The sequence below is a fragment of the Athene noctua genome, chromosome 1 (genome assembly GCF_965140245.1).
Source record: "Athene noctua chromosome 1, bAthNoc1.hap1.1, whole genome shotgun sequence".
Lineage (NCBI taxonomy): Eukaryota > Metazoa > Chordata > Aves > Strigiformes > Strigidae > Athene > Athene noctua.
Genome location: NC_134037.1, coordinates 123,678,675 through 123,699,229, shown reverse-complemented (window position 1 = coordinate 123,699,229; position 20,555 = coordinate 123,678,675). Strand labels below are relative to the sequence as shown.

General features: G+C 35.9%; 1 protein-coding gene across 4 annotated transcripts in view; it reads left to right on the top strand.

Annotated features, from left to right (window-relative positions):
- TASP1 (taspase 1) overlaps positions 1 to 20,555 on the top strand; it is an 87,159-nt gene that overhangs the window by 46,160 nt on the left and 20,444 nt on the right. For all 4 annotated transcript variants that reach the window (XM_074916969.1, XM_074916783.1, XM_074916688.1 and 1 more), the window contains one exon: positions 13,467 to 13,577. In XM_074916969.1, coding sequence (XP_074773070.1) covers positions 13,467 to 13,577 — 111 coding nt within the window. The remainder of the gene's footprint in view (positions 1 to 13,466; positions 13,578 to 20,555) is intronic.

Genomic DNA, 20,555 nt, shown 5'->3' with positions numbered 1-20,555 from the left:
ACAGGGGGTGAGAATGGGGGCATAAACATCTGCAAATATTCAAAAGGTGAAATTGCCAAGGCTAAGTGAGAAAATAATACGTTAACATACATTGTTGTTGGATAAACGTTTTATGAAATAAAGGTGCTGTCTAAACTCTAGAAGATGCCTTGATTTGGAAAGCTCTAAGATTGACAGTGCTTCCTGAGTGAAGTGTGGTCACTCTGCGTACCTAAAATCAGACTAGACTGTATTTGTAATTTTATATGTAATATTATTTGTAATGATTATATCCCACTCTTGTAGGTTTCTAAATTGGTTTTGTGTGGACATACATTTTTAAAAGACAGCAACAAATGAAACTTGAATGTTATGTATAAATAAAAAATATTTGTGCATGTACATTCACTTCATGTTTCATTTTACATGCAGATATATGCATTTATATGTCAAAGTATTTAAAATATGTACATAAAACAACTGAAATTTATAATCAGTTTAGATTTCTGTGGTTTTCACAATATAACATTTTATTGTTATAATTTCACATGTCTCTTAATTTTAATTTGTCTTTAAGTAGTATGCTTGGCACAGATTTATCCTAACATTTTCTATAGGGATCTTTTTTTTTCTGTTTTATGGGGAGGAAAAAAAAAAAAAAGCATTAGTTGGTGTGTATAGAGTACTGTATGTGGAATTTTAAATATTTATTTTTAAATGACTTCACAGAATAGCTGATTCATCTAATCACCTTTGGAATTTAAAAATAAAAACCTTGAATGAAGAGAAAAGTTTAACTATGATTCCCTTAAAGCTTTATCAGAAGTACACTCAAAATGATTAAGTATTAATATATGTTAAACCAAATAAGTTTAACTTAAGGATTCTTTGGGAAATGAGAGGTTTCACATTTGTGCTGGTTTAGACTTTTTAAATTGTTTTAATGATAGCTGGGGATAGAGATTCAAGCCCTGAGAGTTTATTATATCAGGCTCTATATTAGGCCTTGAAAAAGGATGTTCTTTGCTATTAGTTTCCTGCAAGCAATTTTTAAGGGTCAGGTTTTGTAAATATTTTGATGCCATAGTTATGAAATTGCTCATGTCTTTGTGTTTTGGAGGATATGATTAGCAAGAGACTGAATGGGTTGGGGAAAACCTCTGGTGTGGGAGAGTTTGGAAAAGTAATTCAAAGTATACAGAATACAGTGCCTTACACATTGAAATCCATGCAGAATTGTCAGATAAAGGGTGTTTGCAGGTCTTCAAGGAACACTATGGGACTGGGAAAAGCACCTCCACTGTGTTATCTAAACTTCTAGCAATTTGTAATATTTGGACTTTATAAGCTGGAGATATCTTTGATTTTAATAGGTCAGGATGATTTTCTCAAGATTTCTTATTTCTTTTTGTACTTAGAAGACCAGTTATTTAAATTTTGCTGGGAATGTGTTTCTTATTCTGTAATAGTTTACCTTTGTGGAAGCTTTCTTAGAAAAATAAAAGTGTTAGTTTAAAATGTTACAATTAGTAACGCAGTAGGTTTTATTCTTGAATTTTTGTTAATTTTGTTCTAACATCCTCCTATTGAAGCTTCAGTTTATGACATATCTTTCACTACCTTCCTCATAAAAAAAAAAAGGGGGGGGGGGGGAAGGGGGAGGCATCACCATAAAAGTACTTGATTAAAAGTACTTCCAAATTCATGTAGCTTTCTTTCAATAGTCATACGTTATTTGAAGACATGCTTTTCCATCTAGATCTTCTGTTGGCCCTGTGGATGCTGGCAGGCTTCCTGCTTTTGTGTCTTCAGGGAGGATTTGGTATTAGTTCTTATGCCTTTAGCAAGTTGTTTCTCAAATATTTTTGGCCATTTTTATCGTGATTTTATATTGAATGTGCCAAAGGTGGTGGTTCTGAACTTGTTTGGGCATGACTTCAACTTTCTGAATGGTATTTTCTTACCTCTAACAGTCTCTTGGCCTTCTTGTTTAGCCACACTGTCTTTGGTTTTATTTTTTTTGGCTTTTCAATAGTTACTTCATGATTTATAAAATACAGGATATTGTAAAACTCATATTTTATGGCTATAGTTTAAGAGGGGGTGGGAGAACTGAAATCAAAAGATGAAGATTTTCTAAAGACAGGATGGGGGAGACGTTGGCGCTTAGGAATGACTGAATATAAAGAGCCTTCAATTCAAAGTTTATTCTCTAACTCTCAGTCTAAAATTCAGTTTCTGTGTAAACAAGTAAAATATTTCTGATTTTTTTGGAGATGTTTCAATGTGTGAACTCTGAATTATATTTAAATTAATTTTTTTAAAAAATACAGTTGTGGGACTTTATTGGCAACTGAAAGAAACATTACAGGAATTCTCAAAGTATCTCAAAACCAGTATTGAAAATTCAGGGAATGTTGCAGTTGCAGACATAGCTAAGGTACCTGGGTAACCTTAACTGTGACATCTAACAACATAATGCAAGTGCCATTCCATGCAAGAATAATGATAGAGAGCGAGCAAAAGCTTGTTAAATGAGATGAACATTACCAGTGGCCTTTATTTAGTATAAATGTAAGTAACAGCTAAACTGGTTTTTGGATCAACATAGCAGAAGCAAATCTTTGGTTTTTAAAAGCTTGTACATGCATGTGCACACATTTGGACATGCACACAGACACAAACAAAACGGCCTCCTCTTTAAGCACCCCTACAGCCTCCCAAAAGAAAGAGGCCAAAACCACACGTGTAAGTCCACTTGGAACTCTTTACTGAATGTTTTTTGTTGGTGTATGAATGTAAACACAGGAAGATGGGTATTATTTGGAGGGAAAACATTTGTGAAAAAAAAAAACCCAACCGCAGAAGAAACAATAGTCCATTTTTTGGCTGTACTTTAAGAAAACATTTCCTATTTTTTCCTGAACATAATAGGAATCAAAGACTTTGTGTATATTCTTTTCATTCAAAATAATATCAAATGTGACACTGAATCTCCTCCACAGTTGGAATAGCCATGATGATTGTGAATATTCATCTGCTAACCGTGCCAAAAGTAATACCACTGAAGTAAGAGGCAGGCAGTGTTTTTCCTGGGAGATAAGTTGAAAAGTAATAATTCTCTTTGAATATACAGAACCTTAAATATTAAAGATAAAGACATATAAAATCTACAGTAACAGTTAATGCAGGAGGTTTTGAAAATGCAACTGTAAGTGGCATGTTTGAGTGGAAATGTTGAGACTGAGAATAATGTGTTGCATTTATTTTTACATCTTTACAACAGTAAGTAGTAGAAAGCATAGTTATCCATCATGCATTGGGTGGTGTGCTTTGTGTATGTCTATCAGCCATTGAAGCCAGCAAACTTTTTAATATCGCGTTTCTGAAGATAGAAAAAAGTCCTGTATTATTTACAAAATGCAGAAATTCTGTAACACAAAGCCACTAAGTCTCCAGCTTTTACTAGAATCCATTTGAGGAGAATATTTTGTACAAGAAAGGTACTGTGATGTGCTGGCTTAGGGAGAATTTAAATGGGACCTCATTATGGTTTGTAATCCTAAAAAAAAAAAAAAAAAAGAATCTTTACATATATTTAGCTCTTTTAGAAGAATTCACCATGTTAACAAATATAACTGGGCTTCAGGACTGAGCCCAAAGTTGTGTTTTGTTAAGAAAGTAGCAGGGATATCAGATTTATGGACCCACCCTGAGGTGTAGTTGAGGATTCAGTCTCGGAAAAATCTTTCAGCATTGTCTTGCTCTTCTCCTATGCCCAGAGTCTATTCCTGACTGACTGAAAATCAGATGCAGATAACAGCAATGTTTTAGGATTACAGAAACAGACTGTATGTGTTCTGTGTAAATAAGCACAATGTGCCTGACTACCTTAACAATTTCTTGTGTTGGTGAATTCACCAAGATCCTAAATGACTGGCTACTAAGGTCTTTGGTCAAAAGCAGTGACCTCTGTTCTCACAAAGGCATTTTAGGGATTGCATCAAAATACTTTAAAAGTGGTGTTATATATACATACGAATATATGATGCCTCATTCCATGAAGTGAAAAATAGCATGTTTTGTGTTGTGAGGAATCACAGAATTGTTTAGCTTGGAAGGAACCTGTGGACATCATCCAGTCCAGCTCCCTGCTCAAGGAGGGTTCTCTTGTTTTCTAAATCCTTACCAATAAGGAAACAAGTGCATTCACTCTTCCTCCCCCTGCCTTTTCCTGCTTAGACTTTTACTTTTTGTTCAAATCTGTTCTTTTTTCCAGTCTGTTGTGTGCCTTATGAATGCTTTTGCTGACAAAATGGAACAGGTAATGTGGAATAGGAAATGACACCTATGGAGAGATGGGTTGTGCTTGTTGAGCTATGCCCTCAGCCAGCATTTTGGTCTCTCCTAACAGAAGCCACTGAACTGTAGATTCTGACTTGAAAACTTGAAATCCCAAGAACCACAGTGATGTGCAAATCTATGAAGTAAATATTTTTCAAGGAAGCTTTAATGCCAGTAAATTGGCTTGTGATGTAGGACTTCGGCTTTGTGATCCCCATCTGTTGACAATAGTAGTGGCTGTGCTGGAATCCAGTGATGCCGGATGCCTGGGCAGGTGCCATCTGTCTGTCTGGCCTGTGTCCTCCTGAGTCCATGCTCCAAAGGTCCAGAGGAATTTCACATCAAATCTTATATCCTGTATAGATCATTTGAGCTACGCTTTGTGAGATGGGTACTATGGTACAGTTAATCTCTTTGTAGAAATATATATTATCTCTCAAAATCAGTTTGGTCCTGTAAGATTTGGGGAATAATAGGTAATTTAATGCATCACAGATGAAGCAGCTGCATATGGAGGAGAGTTATATCATTGTTACAGTGAACCAGAGAGTAGAGGAAGAAAGAGGTCTATCTCTGGACAGATCAGTATTTACCTCTGAAGTGAATGCTTCTGTCAAGGGTTCAGCCTTTGTGTCCAGATGCCGTTTGGAGGCTTCAGTCCTGTAGCATGTGGTGTCTGAACTAACTCACTACCACTGCAAGGCTGTATGAAGAGAGAGGAAGCAACAGCCAGAGATGATTTGTGGCAATGGTAGCATTAAGAAGCAGTCAATTAAACCCAGTACCGCAGTGTTCAAAGCTGACGGGTTTGTCCACAAAATAATCAGAATGATTGTTTGAATTGCCTTTGGAAGGGTTGTTTTGAAGCGGAACTGGATGGATGCAACAATTAAAGCGTGCTTGTTGCCTCTTGAAATTTTAATTGAACTTATAATATGTTATTACATTAAGTGTGAAGTTGCACGGGCTTTTTAGAAGTGGTAGTCTGCTGCAGAAGGCCCGCTGCTCACAGAGCAGCGTGCTCATAACCAGGGGCAGCAGCCAGCCGTGCAGCACCATCTCCTTCTCTGAACACTGTTAGTCCTGTTCCAGTTTGCTGTGCCTTGCCCAGATGGCTTGAAATAGGTGCAAGGATATAAAGTGAAATGGAGATGGCTGAACTCTTTTTTTTTTTTTTTTTTTTTTTTTTAGGTCTTAAATGAGTTTTTCTACAGTTGGAAGAAAACAGTTGTATACATTTAGTTAGCCAACACATAAGCTGCTCTCTTATTTCCTGTAAGTTTTATATGACAAAGTGGTGTAGCTTGGAAAGCTGTAGAAGTTTTACAAAGAGACCAGTACAACAAAGCTTCTGATGAAGGCCTAGGCAAAAAAGAGTTTGCATTTTCCTCTTCAGTTTAAATGAAATTAATCCTTCAAAATATATTAAACGTAGAGAAGAATGTAAAGTGCACATCCTCTTCAATGGAACTACAGTTTTTCTTCATTCTAACCTCTCTTGGAGGTATATTTGTAATTCTTGTTCATAAATCTTGAAACAAATAGCTTTTTAAAATAGTTAGCTACCAGGCATTTCCCATTATTTAGAAGTGAAGGATTCACACATTTGGCGTATTTTAACACTTTAGCCTTTTTCTTTTCCCTTATCTGTAAAATTATAGAAAAGCCAGATGAGTTGTTCTTCAGAGTGATTTTAGTTTATTTTGCTCATGTTAAAAACTTCAAGATATAGAAAGTGTTCTCCCACCTTTCCTTAGAGAAGATACTTTAGACAGAGTTTCTCTGGATGTTGAACTTGTCTCTTGTTATCTTTGAAACCTACCCAAATTTACTGAAGTTACAACCATTTGGAAAGTTTCTATTTGCATATTCTTAGTAGGTGTTTGTTACTTTGGAAGTTAAACCATCTAAGAATTTTCTGTCTGCAACAAGAATGTTCTCCATTGATCCCTCTAGAATCAATGATTTAGGAATTGGACAGGACTTTGTTTGCAGGTGTTCTTCCTGGCAGCAGGTCAGTAAGTTAAAAATTTCCCCTGCTAGTATGAAGGCAAGATGCAGCAGCTGATAGGAGTACGAAACGCTAGAAATTATGCAACTTTAATTTAGTAGTGTAGTGCATTATGCTAGACTGTAGCATTTTATGTCTTTTTGGAATTAGGCTTTGAATTTTTATTTTATTTGACTGTATCAGTATCTTACTGGCCAAATATCTTTGTTGTACTTTATTTTGTTTTTTAAAATCATTGGCTTGCAAGATTTTAGTCACCTCTTTCTAGAAATACTGGTAATGACAACCACAGCTTACTAAAATGCAGGTTTCACTGTGTTTCCATTAGGCGTAACTAGAAGTTATTCAGGAAATAAAGCAGAAATAGTAGGTTTTTATCTTGTTAACTGACACTTCTAGGCACTACTATGTAACTGAAAATAACATGAAAGTTGAAACAACTTAACAGGACCAGGTTCAGACTCTGCTGTTATGGCATGGATAATAAAATACAGACAACCTGTATCTTCTATCTTTAGCTTCTGAAAAAGAAGAGTCATACTTTGGCAGTGGAGTAAACTAGATTAATTTTTCCATTCTCAAATGGTTGTGAGTAATGCAAGTTTCCATTTTGTACTCCTTTAAAACAAGCTCCAACACTTTGTGTTGAGGTACTGTATGTTTCACTAGCTAGACAGGCTCCGGCAGCTTGTCAAAGCTCCATAAGCTCTCTGCTTATGGCTTGCAGAAAGAAAGCTAGATTTTCATTTCTCCTTCCATTCAACAGGAGTCTCTTTCATGTCTGAAAATTGAAAACGCGTGTTTTTCAGTGTGGTGCATGGATGTGTGTGTGCCCTCTGGCACACCTGTTTCTAATTTCCTGACTTGAAAGCATCTCCCATCAAAAGAAGCAGAAAAACAATTTCTTTCTGACACGCTGCTTGGAGGCCCTTGCTTTGCAGAAGGCCTTCCTTTCGTTTGCCATCTTGGTTCCATTGGTAGAACATTATAAGATGCAGAGCACGCGTTGTATGGGATGTTCAGCTTACATTGTGCTGGGTTCTTCCCCCTCTTGTTGTGGTTATTTCAAGCATTAGAAATCTACTTGAGAAAGTCGCTATGTTGAGGAAAAAATAGTAATTTAATCCTTAGTTTCTTGCATGAAGCTCAAATTAAGGACCAAAGTTAAGGTTTGTATAACCTATGAGTAGTGGTTACTGTTTGGTACAGAAGGTTAGGTTAAAGTTTAAACACTATAGCTCAGATTTCTTACCTTTTCTTTAAAATAGTATACAGTGTAAAATAGTATCCAACATGATAGCTGAAAATTACAGGTGTTAATAGTCTTAAAGAAATTAAACAAACGCACAAAAAAATCCAGTAACTTGGTTGTGAAAATTGTTCCTAGGCTGACTAGCAGATTGCTACGGAATAGAGTTACTGACTGTTAAAGATCACTTAGGAAGGAAAAATACAAAATTTTAAGGTTAAACATTACAGCCTTGTCTATTTTCTCAGTTCAGCAACTGACACTTTCACAGCCTCTGGATTGTCTCCATAGCTACCGTGACGCAGTATGTACCTATTTGGCGGTATGATATTGAATTACATTGGCTTAATTTACTGACAAGCTAAATGGAACAAAACATTTTAAAAGTCTTAGAGCTTAAAAACCATCATGTGCGTACAGCTAAACAGTGCTTGAAATGCAAAGACTGACCCGGGCTCTACAGCATAACAGCTAGTACTTCATATGCTCTTAAAACTTGACTTTGCTAAGCTTTGTTCATTCCTAATGTGATCAGGTATATGCAGAAGACACTAAAAATTGGAATCATGTTATGCACTTCTATATAACTTTATGGACTATAACAAAAAAGTCTTCAATCTTTAAATGGGTTGGTAAGGTGTGCAGTTGATACTTCTGCCTGCTAAGATATGCAACCCTGATACATTTCTTGTCTTGTGCATATATTGACATTTAGGTACCAAAGACTTGCTGTCTAGAGTATCTGCCCACTGATGAAATTATGAATGACAGTAGAAAAAATATTGTCATTTGTCAGCATAGTAGCAGGTCCCTGTCTCTCATTCCTCTGCAAAAAGACACATATCTCACGTGTTGTACAGCACTGTGCAATATCACAGATACTGATGGTTTGCCTGACTCGATTCATTAATCAGCAATATCTGGTGTATGGAGTGCAGGAATGACCGTCTTGCTGTGCTCAAAGCTCAAAAAAATGCCTTTTGGGGGCTTGGTGCTATTTTTGGCTGAAATAGTAACTTGGGAGGACTACTGATACATATATAACTATTAAGTTATAATAGAATAGCAGAAGGAAAAAAAGACTATGAAAAAAAAAGAGGTTGTAGATTGCCAGATTGTTCTTATGGGGATCTTGTAGGAATCTGTGAAGAGGGTCTGAATAGGAGAAGTGGTATTATTCTCAGAAATTGCATGTTTAAATATCCACAGAAGAGGAAAATCATATTTAACTGTTTATCAGCTTTGCACTTTAAAAGAAACACTGCATTAGAAGCTGTACTGTGGCATGCTCCAAGAAGATGTGTCTCTGAAAAATCAGTTCTGATGCTTTCTGTGTGATTATTAGGAGTTTTCTCTATGATCTCCAAGTGGTTTTCAGGCAAGGTTAGAAGCTTCTGGTTGAACACAGGTTTTCTGGGGGTTTTTTTGGTGAATTTGGTTGTTTGGGAGGTTGGGGTTTTTTTGTTTGGTTTTGTTTTCTTTTTGTTTAGATTCTGGTTCTCACAAGTCTTCTGATTCAAGTGCAAAATAAATGTGTTATGTCTGTCAAGCCTTATCCTTCTTTGCTTCCCTTGTCATAGGAGCCTGTTACTGGCATATACCTCAGGAGAGCCTTTAGGAACCTGTTTTTTAATTTTAACTTCTTTTTCCTTAACCTAGGAGTCATCAAAATATTTCTCTTTGCATGTATGTATGTATCAAAATAGACTATACGTTTCCTGTATAGGCAACAAACTGTACATAACTCTGCAAACATGAACAGCAGTAGTTCCAACAGGAGTATTTTTGTCAGTGAAGGGGTTATGAGTAGGCAACATGGTGTTTGCACTACATCATGGTGTTAAGAAAATAATTTGTTTGCTGTATGAAACAGTTATTTCAGTGAGAAGCACTAATTTAACCCAGTAAATTTTTCCAGATAGTCATCTCTATTTGAGTCACTCTTGTGTGAAGGCTTATGGAAGCTTTGGTCTGTCACTGCAAAGTGTTTCTCTCTGAGATATAATGAGCTTCAGGTTACCAAAGAAGTCATCATCTTAACTGGGAAAGGATAATAAAATTATATAAACTCTGTTTACAGGAAAGTTAATAAAAGAAGTGCGTTTCAGACTTTAATGTAGAATTGCAAAATTCTTACTAGGAGTCCCTGTTGATTTGGTTTCAGTATTATTCAGTGACAAACCACAAAGTATAATAACACATTGGGTTAAATGTAGTAAAATGTGAGATAGTTAAGCAAATGATCCAGATTAACATTCTCATCAGCTTATGTGCATGATTTGGAAAAACGTTAAAGTATTGTTGACTGTAGTTGCTGTCTTAAGTCATGTTAATAAAACTTTTTTGGAAGTTGGCTAATACTGGTGGTTAGTTTACAAGTAAATGGAATGATAAATTTGAACCCACAACTTTATATTGTAAGTTATAAATTAGTTTTCTGTTACCGTAATTCTGTATACATTTATTTTGTGTCTATCTTCAGTGTTTTCCCAGTTTGAGGCTGTAGACATATATAGATCTTCTAAACCTGCAAGACAGTTCACACTCTAGTATTTGGTTCTAACTTGAGGTAATAGGAAGGGCAATTCTATTGGAATAATTAGTGTAATTCTTTTTCTCAGCCCTTATCTTGTCAAAGTATGTGAAACACTGCTTTGTTATTTTTCTTTTTCAGAACAGATGTTCCTACATCAAAAACTGCACTAACAAATTTTCCTTTTCAAAATGGGGGGATTATTTTCCTTACTTATCTGTCCCTGCAGATTGCTGGCATGTGATGTGTTGAAAGATTTTTACGTACACTGCCAGCAGCAGTCTGTAAGTTTGCTGCCTTACAGGTTGACATAAATACGACAAAAAGAAATTACTCTGTCTGTGAGGATGTAGAGATGTGTGATGTGTTAGTAGAATTGCAAGGCTGCTTTCCTTGTGGTTGATCCTGGATCACATCAGTGGGCTGCAGCTGTTCTTAACCCATATTAAGTTTTCTGTCTCTCTCTTTTTTTTTTTTTTTTTTTTTTTTTTTTTGGTAGCAGACTTGATGTTTTGGGAACTCTTCAATAAAATCATTCTCTTAAGGGAAAATAACATTATACATCATGCTAAAAAATGGCTATTGTCTTTTTGATGCCAATTTAGGAATTAAAAATGTTAAAGTAGTAACATCTGATTTTATTACTAGATGCATAGGAGATGCATAAGCTCACTGATTTTTTGTGTCTCATTTGCTTGATTCACATGCTAAGTCCTATCCTTCTTACCTCACATAGGGTATAAATGTTATATTTAAAGGTGTTAACATGTTCTTTTCAATAAAAAAAAAAATCAACTTGCTAAGATTTTGTTGGAGCATACACTTATTTAGTTTTATTCTTTGCATCAAAGCTTTATGATTAAATTTTCTTAGTTTATAAGAAAAAAGGGATAGCCATGTTGTGATCTATGGGTAAAATACATCTTGCAGTATTTGCATATTCTTTATACATTGTCTTGAATAAATATTGGTTAACTCTTAATTTTATTGTGGCCAAAAGCTTTTGAGCATGGAAGTAATGAGGCAATGAATGGACAGTTCCTCCTGTAAGCAGATGTACTGTGTGAGCCTCTTGAAGATAATGTCCTAACCAGGACACTTTTCTCAATAACTCAAAAGCTTGACAGTCTCAGTGAGAACACTTTTTTTCTTGTGCTTCTCAAGACCTGTCTCACTTTGCTGTGTAATTGTTGTAGTCTTTTAGCTCTTTCATTTTTCTCTAAATTTATAACCGTTTTTACTCAATCTGTTTGCTATGCAGAGAATTTCTTGTCCTTCTGTTGTGCCAATTATATTTAGATTCAATGCCAAAGCACCCCACTTCAAACAATTCAGTTTAACCAAACTGTATTAATTGGGAGACACTGGCTATTAGAATGAGTACATAACTGAAGACTGTGTGATTTTGATGATTGAAGATACCGAGGTTTTAGGACATGTGTACACAGTTTTTCTGCAATTTGGTCCCTGGGCTTATTCTCCAAATTTTAATGCATATATAGTGCTCCATAGCGGGGGGGGGGGGTGTTGGTTTTTTTTTAATTTTGGAAATGAGGGGTGAGGGCTCTTCTTTTTTTCCTATTCTGTTAGCAGTTTTTGAAGAACAGTTTTTTTAAACTCACTTTTATTTTTAAGGGTAAGGGTAAGTAAGCAGACAAGTAGGCAGAAAGAGATTCTTAGAGTAGGTTGCCATGTTAATTAGGACTTAAAAGTGGTGGCAAGAGCAAGAAGCCAGTCAGTGAGTAGCTCCAAGACACAGCGCTAGACCTGCCGATGCGTGTTCATGAGATGTGGTGCCCAAACCCGCCAGTGCTACAGACTCAGCATATTGGGAAGCACAGTGACAAGATGCTCAGCAGGCTGCACTGGAGCCAGTTTGGGTTGAGTTTATTTATTAGTTCTTTGTCTGTGACAGATCTAGGTTGGCTTCAGCCAGCATTGCTCAGTTTTCTCTGTTCTGGCCTTGTTAGTGCTTCCAGTAACATGAGACCGAAGCCAGCTTAGATCTGATGTTTTACCAGCTCTTAGCTTTGCCATGTGAAAGTAGTGAGATTGTTTCCAGCCATGAATTGTCTCTGGAAGCTGCGTAAGTGTATGGATGTAGTTCTGCACCTGAGCTAATAAATCCAACTGGATTATAGCAGACTTTTTGATGGAGCCAGCATGGTGCTTGCATCTTGACATGGTTAATGAGAAACTTGCTAGAAATATATATAGATAATTGGGAATTGACTATATTTGACTTCTCTCTATATATTCTGGTGTCTAATGCAGGTTTTGTCCCTGATGTACTCTGAAATTACAAGTCTGATCAAACTGTAATCACCTAAATTTAGATAATTTGAAATCATTGTCATATTGCAGCTGTAAATTAGTTGTGTTTTCCCTTTTTCCTTTTATTTTCCATTTCCATTTCAGCTTGGTTAGACCTCTTCCAGCTGCTTCGTCTGCTTCTTTGCCATTGAGGAAAAATATCAACAAATGGGAGCCACAGTAGTATAATGACTTTTGTATAGATGCAGAGGGTATCATCAGTATGTTTCCCTGTCCAAGAAAATAATGATCCAATAAACATGCACTGTACCATTTGGCCGGAGCTGTATGTCCCAAAGCACACAGTATAGGAATGGAAAAGAGCATGGGAGAAGAACAGCAGGTGTGAAAGTGTTCCTACAGAGTAAGAGTAGCACTAATGACCTGTTTGTCTTCATCATCAACAGGTTTCAGGGGACAGTTACAGAAAGCACTGAGGCAATAAGTGATTGTTCGCTGGATTTTTTTTAGTTTTTTAAAGTCAGACCTTTAAAAATTACAGGAATTTTTATTAGGAGTGCAATGAGCCAGCCACCCTGTCAAAAAAGCATAGGTAAATTCACAAATTCTTCTGTTGACAAAAGGCCAAACCAGATGGACTAAATAGAAGATTAAATCATGCAAAGGAGTTATGGTGGCATTCGCCAAGATCTTCTTGCTTTGAAGAGAGTTGCATCCAAGGATCATTTCTGTGAGAATTATTTGTAAGAGGATTCTTTAAGAGAAATCTGGATAAAGATGACAAGTCAGAGACAGTCTTGCTGTTTCTTCTCACTATTTCTGTTTCTTCTTTCTGTGTTTAACCTTTTTTGGTTTATGACTTCATACAGTAGAAATTTCAGGAAAGTTGTGAGAAAAACTGCTGACATTATTGAATTTTTGTGTGACTCAGTAACATTCACTTTAAAAATAAAAAAAATATAGCAGAAACCAGCCATATGCTTTTTTTTTTTTTTAATGTGTCTGTGATGATGTAAAATAATGACAGTTTTTTCATAGTGGTCTCTATATTCTGACTATTCTCAATGTTTCTTTAGGTTGTGGAGAGCACCTTGTCCGAACCATACTGGCCAGAGAATGTTCATGTGCTTTGCAAACAGAAGATGCCCATCAAGCTCTCCTAGAGACTATGCAAAACAAGTTTATTGGTAAGTATATGGTGCTAATTGCTTAAACATTGCATAACATTGTTTAAAATGCAATTAACCCTATTAAACAAAATTAAGATACTTATTTTTGTGATTTCTGTTGAAACATTATGTTGCAGTTGGCTTCAAATTTAGTGCTGTGTTACATCTAAAAAATGTTAAATCACAGAATATTATTTTAGGAAATCTAAAGGAAAACCCTTGGAAATATCTCAATTTTTATGTGAGTCATAGAATACCTGAAGAGGTTTGAAGAATTTCCTGCCTGAATCACTGGCTGTGGTGTATAATTGCATGTTTTAGAATTGGTGGTTTAGGAGCATTCATAAAAATTATTCATCATGTTAACCCTTTTAAATATAATAGACCTCAAAACCACTGCATGTTCTCATTACATGTTTTGAACAGACAGATCCTGGTTTGCTATTTACATGGTGAAATTAATTTCTTGAAAAAGTGAAGTAGACTTCATTCAAGGCTATTGTAAATTAAAGCCAATTTTGTTTATTGAGTTGACTACATGAATATTTATACATGTTTAATTTCTCCTGAATATAGATCTTGTTTTTTTTTTCTTCAAGGCATAACCAAAAATATGGATGTAGAATTTTAGAATATTTGTATTAGCTTGAACTTTTGAAGATAGAATAGTTTCCAGTGAGGTTCTTGCGTCTATGTTTACTTGCACTGTCTTTAGAGCCCTTAAAATTTTTGAGGCGTTAGAATCCACAGACAATTTTGACCTTCAGAATTTCTTGTGGACAACATTAACATTTCTTGTACACTGTGTTGCCAAAGTTCATTTTTATGGTGTTTTAATTAGAACTGAAGGAACCATTGCTCTTGGTCTTGGCAAGCAATGTGTTCCAATTTCTTTATTTCTGTTTATAATGTTGAATCCATATTAAACTCTGCTTCTGACAACGTTACATTTGACTGTTTGGGGGGAAGCCACCTTCACATGACAATCTATTACTGTATTGCAGTCATTTCTCAGTGCTGTAAGAATGCAGAACAAAGTAATCCTGGTATGTTTGCCAAAGAGACTATAATCCAAGCAGCACGAATGTAACTTTTTGTATTTAATCACTTATTCCAGTGCATAGTGGCACAACATTGGGGGTTTATTTATCCAAGAGAAGTCTTTAGGAAAGGTGCTTGTCATAGCTTCACTAATTTGGAACACTGCTCTGAAGGTGTTGTATCGAAGTGGCCTAATTTAAGGAAAGTCAGATCTTTAGTCCATACTCTCAAAATTTATTGTGCTGCTTGTGGTAGGAGTACTAAAAGCAAGCACAAATTGTACATATTGTTATGCAATTTCATGTTAGTGCATGCATGCACACAAAATGGAAAGCTACTGCCAAAGTAATTCTTAGAAACTGTCAGATAAAGGGCCAAAAAATTCAGGAACTTTTTAGTTGAGGTACCTCCTTTAAGTTGCTTTGAGTTTTCTGGGTTTTCTTTTGGGTAACTGTTAGCCAAAATGCAATTCTTCTCTTGCTGTTTAATCCAAATGCATTTTGCCATCAGTTTGCATAGCAGATGCTTTTATTATAAATGTTAACTGGCTAGTATGTGATATATGCACTCTGTTCTTTCCTGAAAATGTGAAAATGTTTGTACTGGACTTAAGAACATACTGAATATTGCTAAAGTTTTTGTTATACCTGAAACTATTAATTGTAGAGAAAGAGGAGGTGCACAGACAGAGATACCAGGCTAATGTGTGATGTCATATTGCCTTAGGAAAACAGACTAAAACCAGAAAACATGGGAAAGTGAAAATGATGAGAGACAGTATCAAATTAATGCTTTTCATGATAGGAAGATTTGATAAAAATAGTGATTTAGATTCCTTTTTAAAGTTTCATGTTTTACTTAGGGATAGGTCTGTCTGGTATTTTCAGAAACTTATCACTGCAAATTTTGTTGCCTGATAGCAGCAGGTATATGTATTATCTTCTCAGTTGTACTTTGGGGCAATTCTGATGTGGGGAAAAAAAAAAGATACAGCCACCTTTTTTTTTGTTGTTGTAGGTGAAGTGCTTGGATTCTGTGTTTTGATTAGAAAGCATAAAATCTAGTTTACCCTCAGCTGTCATATGAATGAAGACGGGCTGAGGAAAACCCCAAAATCCAGATACATCTTGATCTTTACATGTGATGTGGTACTAAATCCGTAGCCAGTAGTATAATTTTGGGGGAATATTGGCAACTCTGAAAACGGAATGGAAAGTTATGTCTTGCTAATATAGTGCAACAGTTGAAAACATTTGTTACGCTTAAAACAATAGACTTGTACTAAATAAATTTTTTCCTGTGAATATTTATAGATGGCGTGCTAGTTGATACCTCAGGATATATGGTATGATGCAAGATTTCTTACCATTGTGAAACAATAGGATAAAACGGGCTAATAGCTGACTTGCTGATAGCATGGATTCTTTCCTTGCTGGCCTTTCTTGAAGCCTGATTTTGTGGTCTTGTCAAACTTTCACCAGAATTACAGTGGCCCAAGGCCAAGAAAAAAGAAAAAAAAAGGAGCTTTAACAAAGCAGAGATAGAATGTTTTGTCAGAAGTCAAAATGTGCGTTACTTGTACTGGAGGGGTGAACAGCTGATTTTGGCAGTTGCCATCAGATTGGTGCTTCCTGTTTACAGAGCTCTCCGAGTCTCCACAGAGCCCTGGGAATCCTTCCAGCTAGGAAAAGCCTGGCTTAAACAGTGAGTGCTGATTAAACAGCAGGTGATGAACAAACTAATGGCAGATGTGCTTCTCTCATCCCTTCTCAGAGCCAGCCTACTACGGATAATGCACAATTGATGGTTGATTTGGAGGCGAGAGAAATTAAATTTAGATTTTTTCTAACTCAAAGGGCTTGATATCTGTAGCTGAAGAGCACTGAAGACTTGGTACACAGTTGAAGAAGGGTGTTCTGTAAACACAAATACCTTCCAAACAGAAGAACAGAGGATTTTGTTACTCATCATTCCTTTCAAATGTGGCCAAGTTTGTGGAATGTAGACTTAGAGTAAATGTTTGTGTCATCTCACTGGCGGGAAATCTGGGCTGTTAACAATGGCAGCGTTACGAATTGTACTTTAAAGCTTCTTATAAAGTATTAGAAAATAATGAGCTGAAAGACATAGAATCTGATATTTGTTCTTCCCTTACTGGAAATCTGTTTGTCTATTCTTGTATTTTTAAGGTGTGCTTCAGTTCACAAGTTAGCAATGTCTGCAGAAAGGTAATAGCAGAAGGATAATGCTGATGCTTTCTCCTGTAGAAATTTTGTGTCAAGTGCTTCTCTTGGGAGTAGGAGTTTGGACAGTTAGGAATCATAGAATATGAATTTCCTGATTATGAGTTATGCTTCTTGGAGGGGAAAAAGCTTCATATTTAAGCAGTTACAGGACTGCCAGTGACTGTCATTGCACATTGTTCTTGTTACTTTATATTTTGGTGCTGCATCATTCTAAGCTTTGTAGTATCCTTTGTGATTTTGTAATGGAGGAAGAATGCTATGGAAGCATTATTATGTCTTCTCTATGACACAGAGGAAAAGATTTGAGAAGCGAATGATCCTCAAATTTCATATAACCTATTTTATCCGCTGCAAGTTTATGATTTCCCGAGTTTGTATTTGATGGTAGGCTGAATTGAATAGGCCTCTTCATTATCTATACAATAAAACCAGCTGAAAAAGTAACACAACAAGGTGGTGTTACGCGAAGATTTGTCTAAGTCCTGCCTGTGCTTCTCCTTGTCAAAGGCATTGGTATTTTGTTGGATCATGGTACCCTCAGTTATTTATTTTGTTAAATCTGACCTGTAAAGTTTGAAAGTACAGGTGCTTTTCTTTGCAGCTTCTTTAAAAATTCTAAACAGATGTTTTAACTTACTTATCGTGAAATAAGATCTCTGATTTCAGACAGCTTGCGCTTAAACATTTAACAAATAATGGTGCATAAAATTAAAAGCAGGCCTCATTTAGTGCTTTTATGATCCTCTAATGTTTGTTAAATTGTTAGCTTGAAGTTCAGTGGGATACACAGCAGAAGTGGAGTGGCAAACAGCTTCACTTTAAACACATTCTGTACACAAGCTGACAAAGTCCAGTGGCACAGGTAGTCTATAGATTATTAACCTGAAAAAGTCGGAATTTCACTCACATTGCAGCACAAGAAGGTTTAGAATTGTTTAGCTGTACTCGCTTAAAGCAGGGGGATGCTAAAATGCTTAACTGGTCACACCACGCCACAGTCAGTGTTTAGAGTAAAGTTCTGAAGAGTTTGAAAGCTAATGTAAGCAATGAAGCTGGTAATGGTTTCTCTACTATGGAAGAGTATGGATGTAAAACATCTGATGAACAGCTGGTTAGTCCTTCAGCTGAGTAAGTGTTAAATAAAACACTTCTTTTCAAGTTTAGTATTGAATCCATGCTAGAATGCATCTGTCCAGTAGCTACAAATGGGAAAAAAAGCGCGGGATGAGAAATGAACATCTCCTATCAATCACGTGCTCTGGAGGAAGCAATCTTCAACATGGGAGCAGTTTAATTTGACAGACACAGAAGAAAAAACATTCTTCACTTGTAGCTGTAGTTCTTCTGAAGCAAGGCTTAATGTTAAGGCCTCTATTTGCTGTAATGCCTGTGAAATCTATATGCTCTATCCCTGGTCTGAGGCTGAACCTGGGTCTTGGTGATCAGTTATGGTTACTCTTGCTGAACTTGATGGGATCAGCAAATGTGGAATTGCTGTGAAGACTTGCTTGCTTATTTTTAAGAGACCGTTATGCAGAATAATAACGTACAAAATATATAAATAAAAACTTGACTCTGCTTTCTAAATTTCAGATAGCTCAACAGAGTCGTTGAACTTAGAAGGAGAGAAATGTGTTTTGTAAAATGTAATTTTGTGACTGGGGGAGGTGAGGATTTAAACCAAAGCTATTGAAAGATGTTTTTTGTTTGTTTTTTCCTACCCCTTCTCTCTGGTGTGGCCAGTCAGTGCTAACATTATTAGTTAATGCTGTAGTTGAAGTTTTGCTTTGGATTTTTCATGCCAAGTTCTTCAGTGGTATGCCAGTATAACTGGGAAGGAACAATGAGTTTAATGAGACTTAAAACGGTATTAAAAGTCCCAGGTTTTTGTAGTTTTGTCACTAGCAAGCTATTAGATCAAAGATTTGTCTAGCAATTTGATTTTACTGCAGTAGAAAAAATTATTTTTGGCTAGTAGGCATATTTTAATTTATTTTACCTACATTTTTAATTGTACAGCAAGATCTGTCATTCTTAAGACTACAGAGGTGCAAAAATGGTCTAGGAGTGTGGGAGCCAGATTACTTTTTCCTTCTTATGAGAAACCATTATGACCTTAATATATGGCAGTATTTCAGTTGCACCTTTTCTGTTCCTGTTTAAATACTAATTAAATATAATGTATATGAAAAAATGCCATTACCTATATTGTTGTTTTTTAAAGAAGTCTGCACTATTATTTCTTTTTCTCAATGGCTTAGCTGTAACAAAATTATTTTTAAGAACTAAATTAATGAAATATGTTTCCAACCTTTGAATTCCGTGTTTTGAGAACACTCAAATTAATTCCTGTGTACAGTACATGGATCCTGTTTAGAAATAAAGTATAATACTGCTTTTGTACCATTGTTTTTACAGATTTATTGATGGATGCATAGTGTTCAGCTGTCTAGAATCTTGCTTAACATATTCATCTGCACTGTATGTTAAAATACACTCTTTAGCCTAATTGTATTTCTCAGTAATAAGTCTGCATATCCAGAAATATCTTTGTTTAAAAAAATACTAAAATATTTGAATCCCTCTTTTAACTTTTTTTTTTTTTTTTAAATTGCTTTAATTGGAAAATAAAATACATTCTCTGTTTTAAAGAATGTGCTGGTTTGTGTGTATTTAATTTGGCTTAGAGTCTGATTTTTAAGAGAGGAGAAACAGTCTGTCTGAATTTACTGTAATGTAGAATACTGTAACATATTACTGTAGGCAACTGTTTTTTACTGCCACTTTTTAGAGGTTGATTCCTCACAACTTAGCCAGTGCAGTGAATTGGAGGCACATACTATATTGTTACTGATTTTTGCACTGACATGGTTTAGCTTGAAATTGCTGGTGAAAGCAAGTGGAAGGGATGAGGGTGTAGTCACACAATTTGCTTTTGATGATGACTCTGTGGATGGCAACCTTCAGCAGAAGTGGGGCAATAGCCTGTGGAAGTGGTATGGGTGAGAAGATTGTGAACCATTGCAGGGATTTTGCAAGTGATTGTATGTTTGTGTCTTCGTTTGCTGCTTGTGTTTGGAGGTGAGAAGGAGGGATACATTCTTGTTTAAGACTTCTTCCAGAATAATATTCATTCTGCAGCTGATGATAAAATGGTGTGAGAGATTAAAAGTTGGCTCTGTGTTGTTTTTTTTAAAAAAAAAAAATCTTCAGTAGCTCAGCTAACAATAATAAACTTTGGTTCAATCTTTATTACTACAGTTCTAGAACCATGGCGGGCTGCAACAAGAAAGCCAAGATAATCCAGTCATTTTCGTCGTTGCGTTGTAGGATATTGGTCAAGGTGCTACAAATGAGGGTAGCCTCGAGGTTCTGGGTTTTGATGTGCACCACTGGGCAAATAATGCAATTAATAGATAATGTGTCCTGTCTTCTTTGTTTTGTTTGCATAATGCAAACTTCTAAGACATTTCCTGGTTTAATATTCCATTCAAATTACCCACTACAGGTCACTCTAAGCCATTTTACTCATCTCTGTATCACCCCAGTGCTACGATTATGGTCAGTTCTTACAAAGTTAGTGCAGTAAGACCTGGTCTCATGTGGCATAACTAACATTTGTCCTTACTCCAAGGGCCCAACTTGTGTTATTCTTAAAGAAGTCAGCTTCTTGCTCATCTGGTGTGTTTTATGAGTGCTGAAGTTAAAA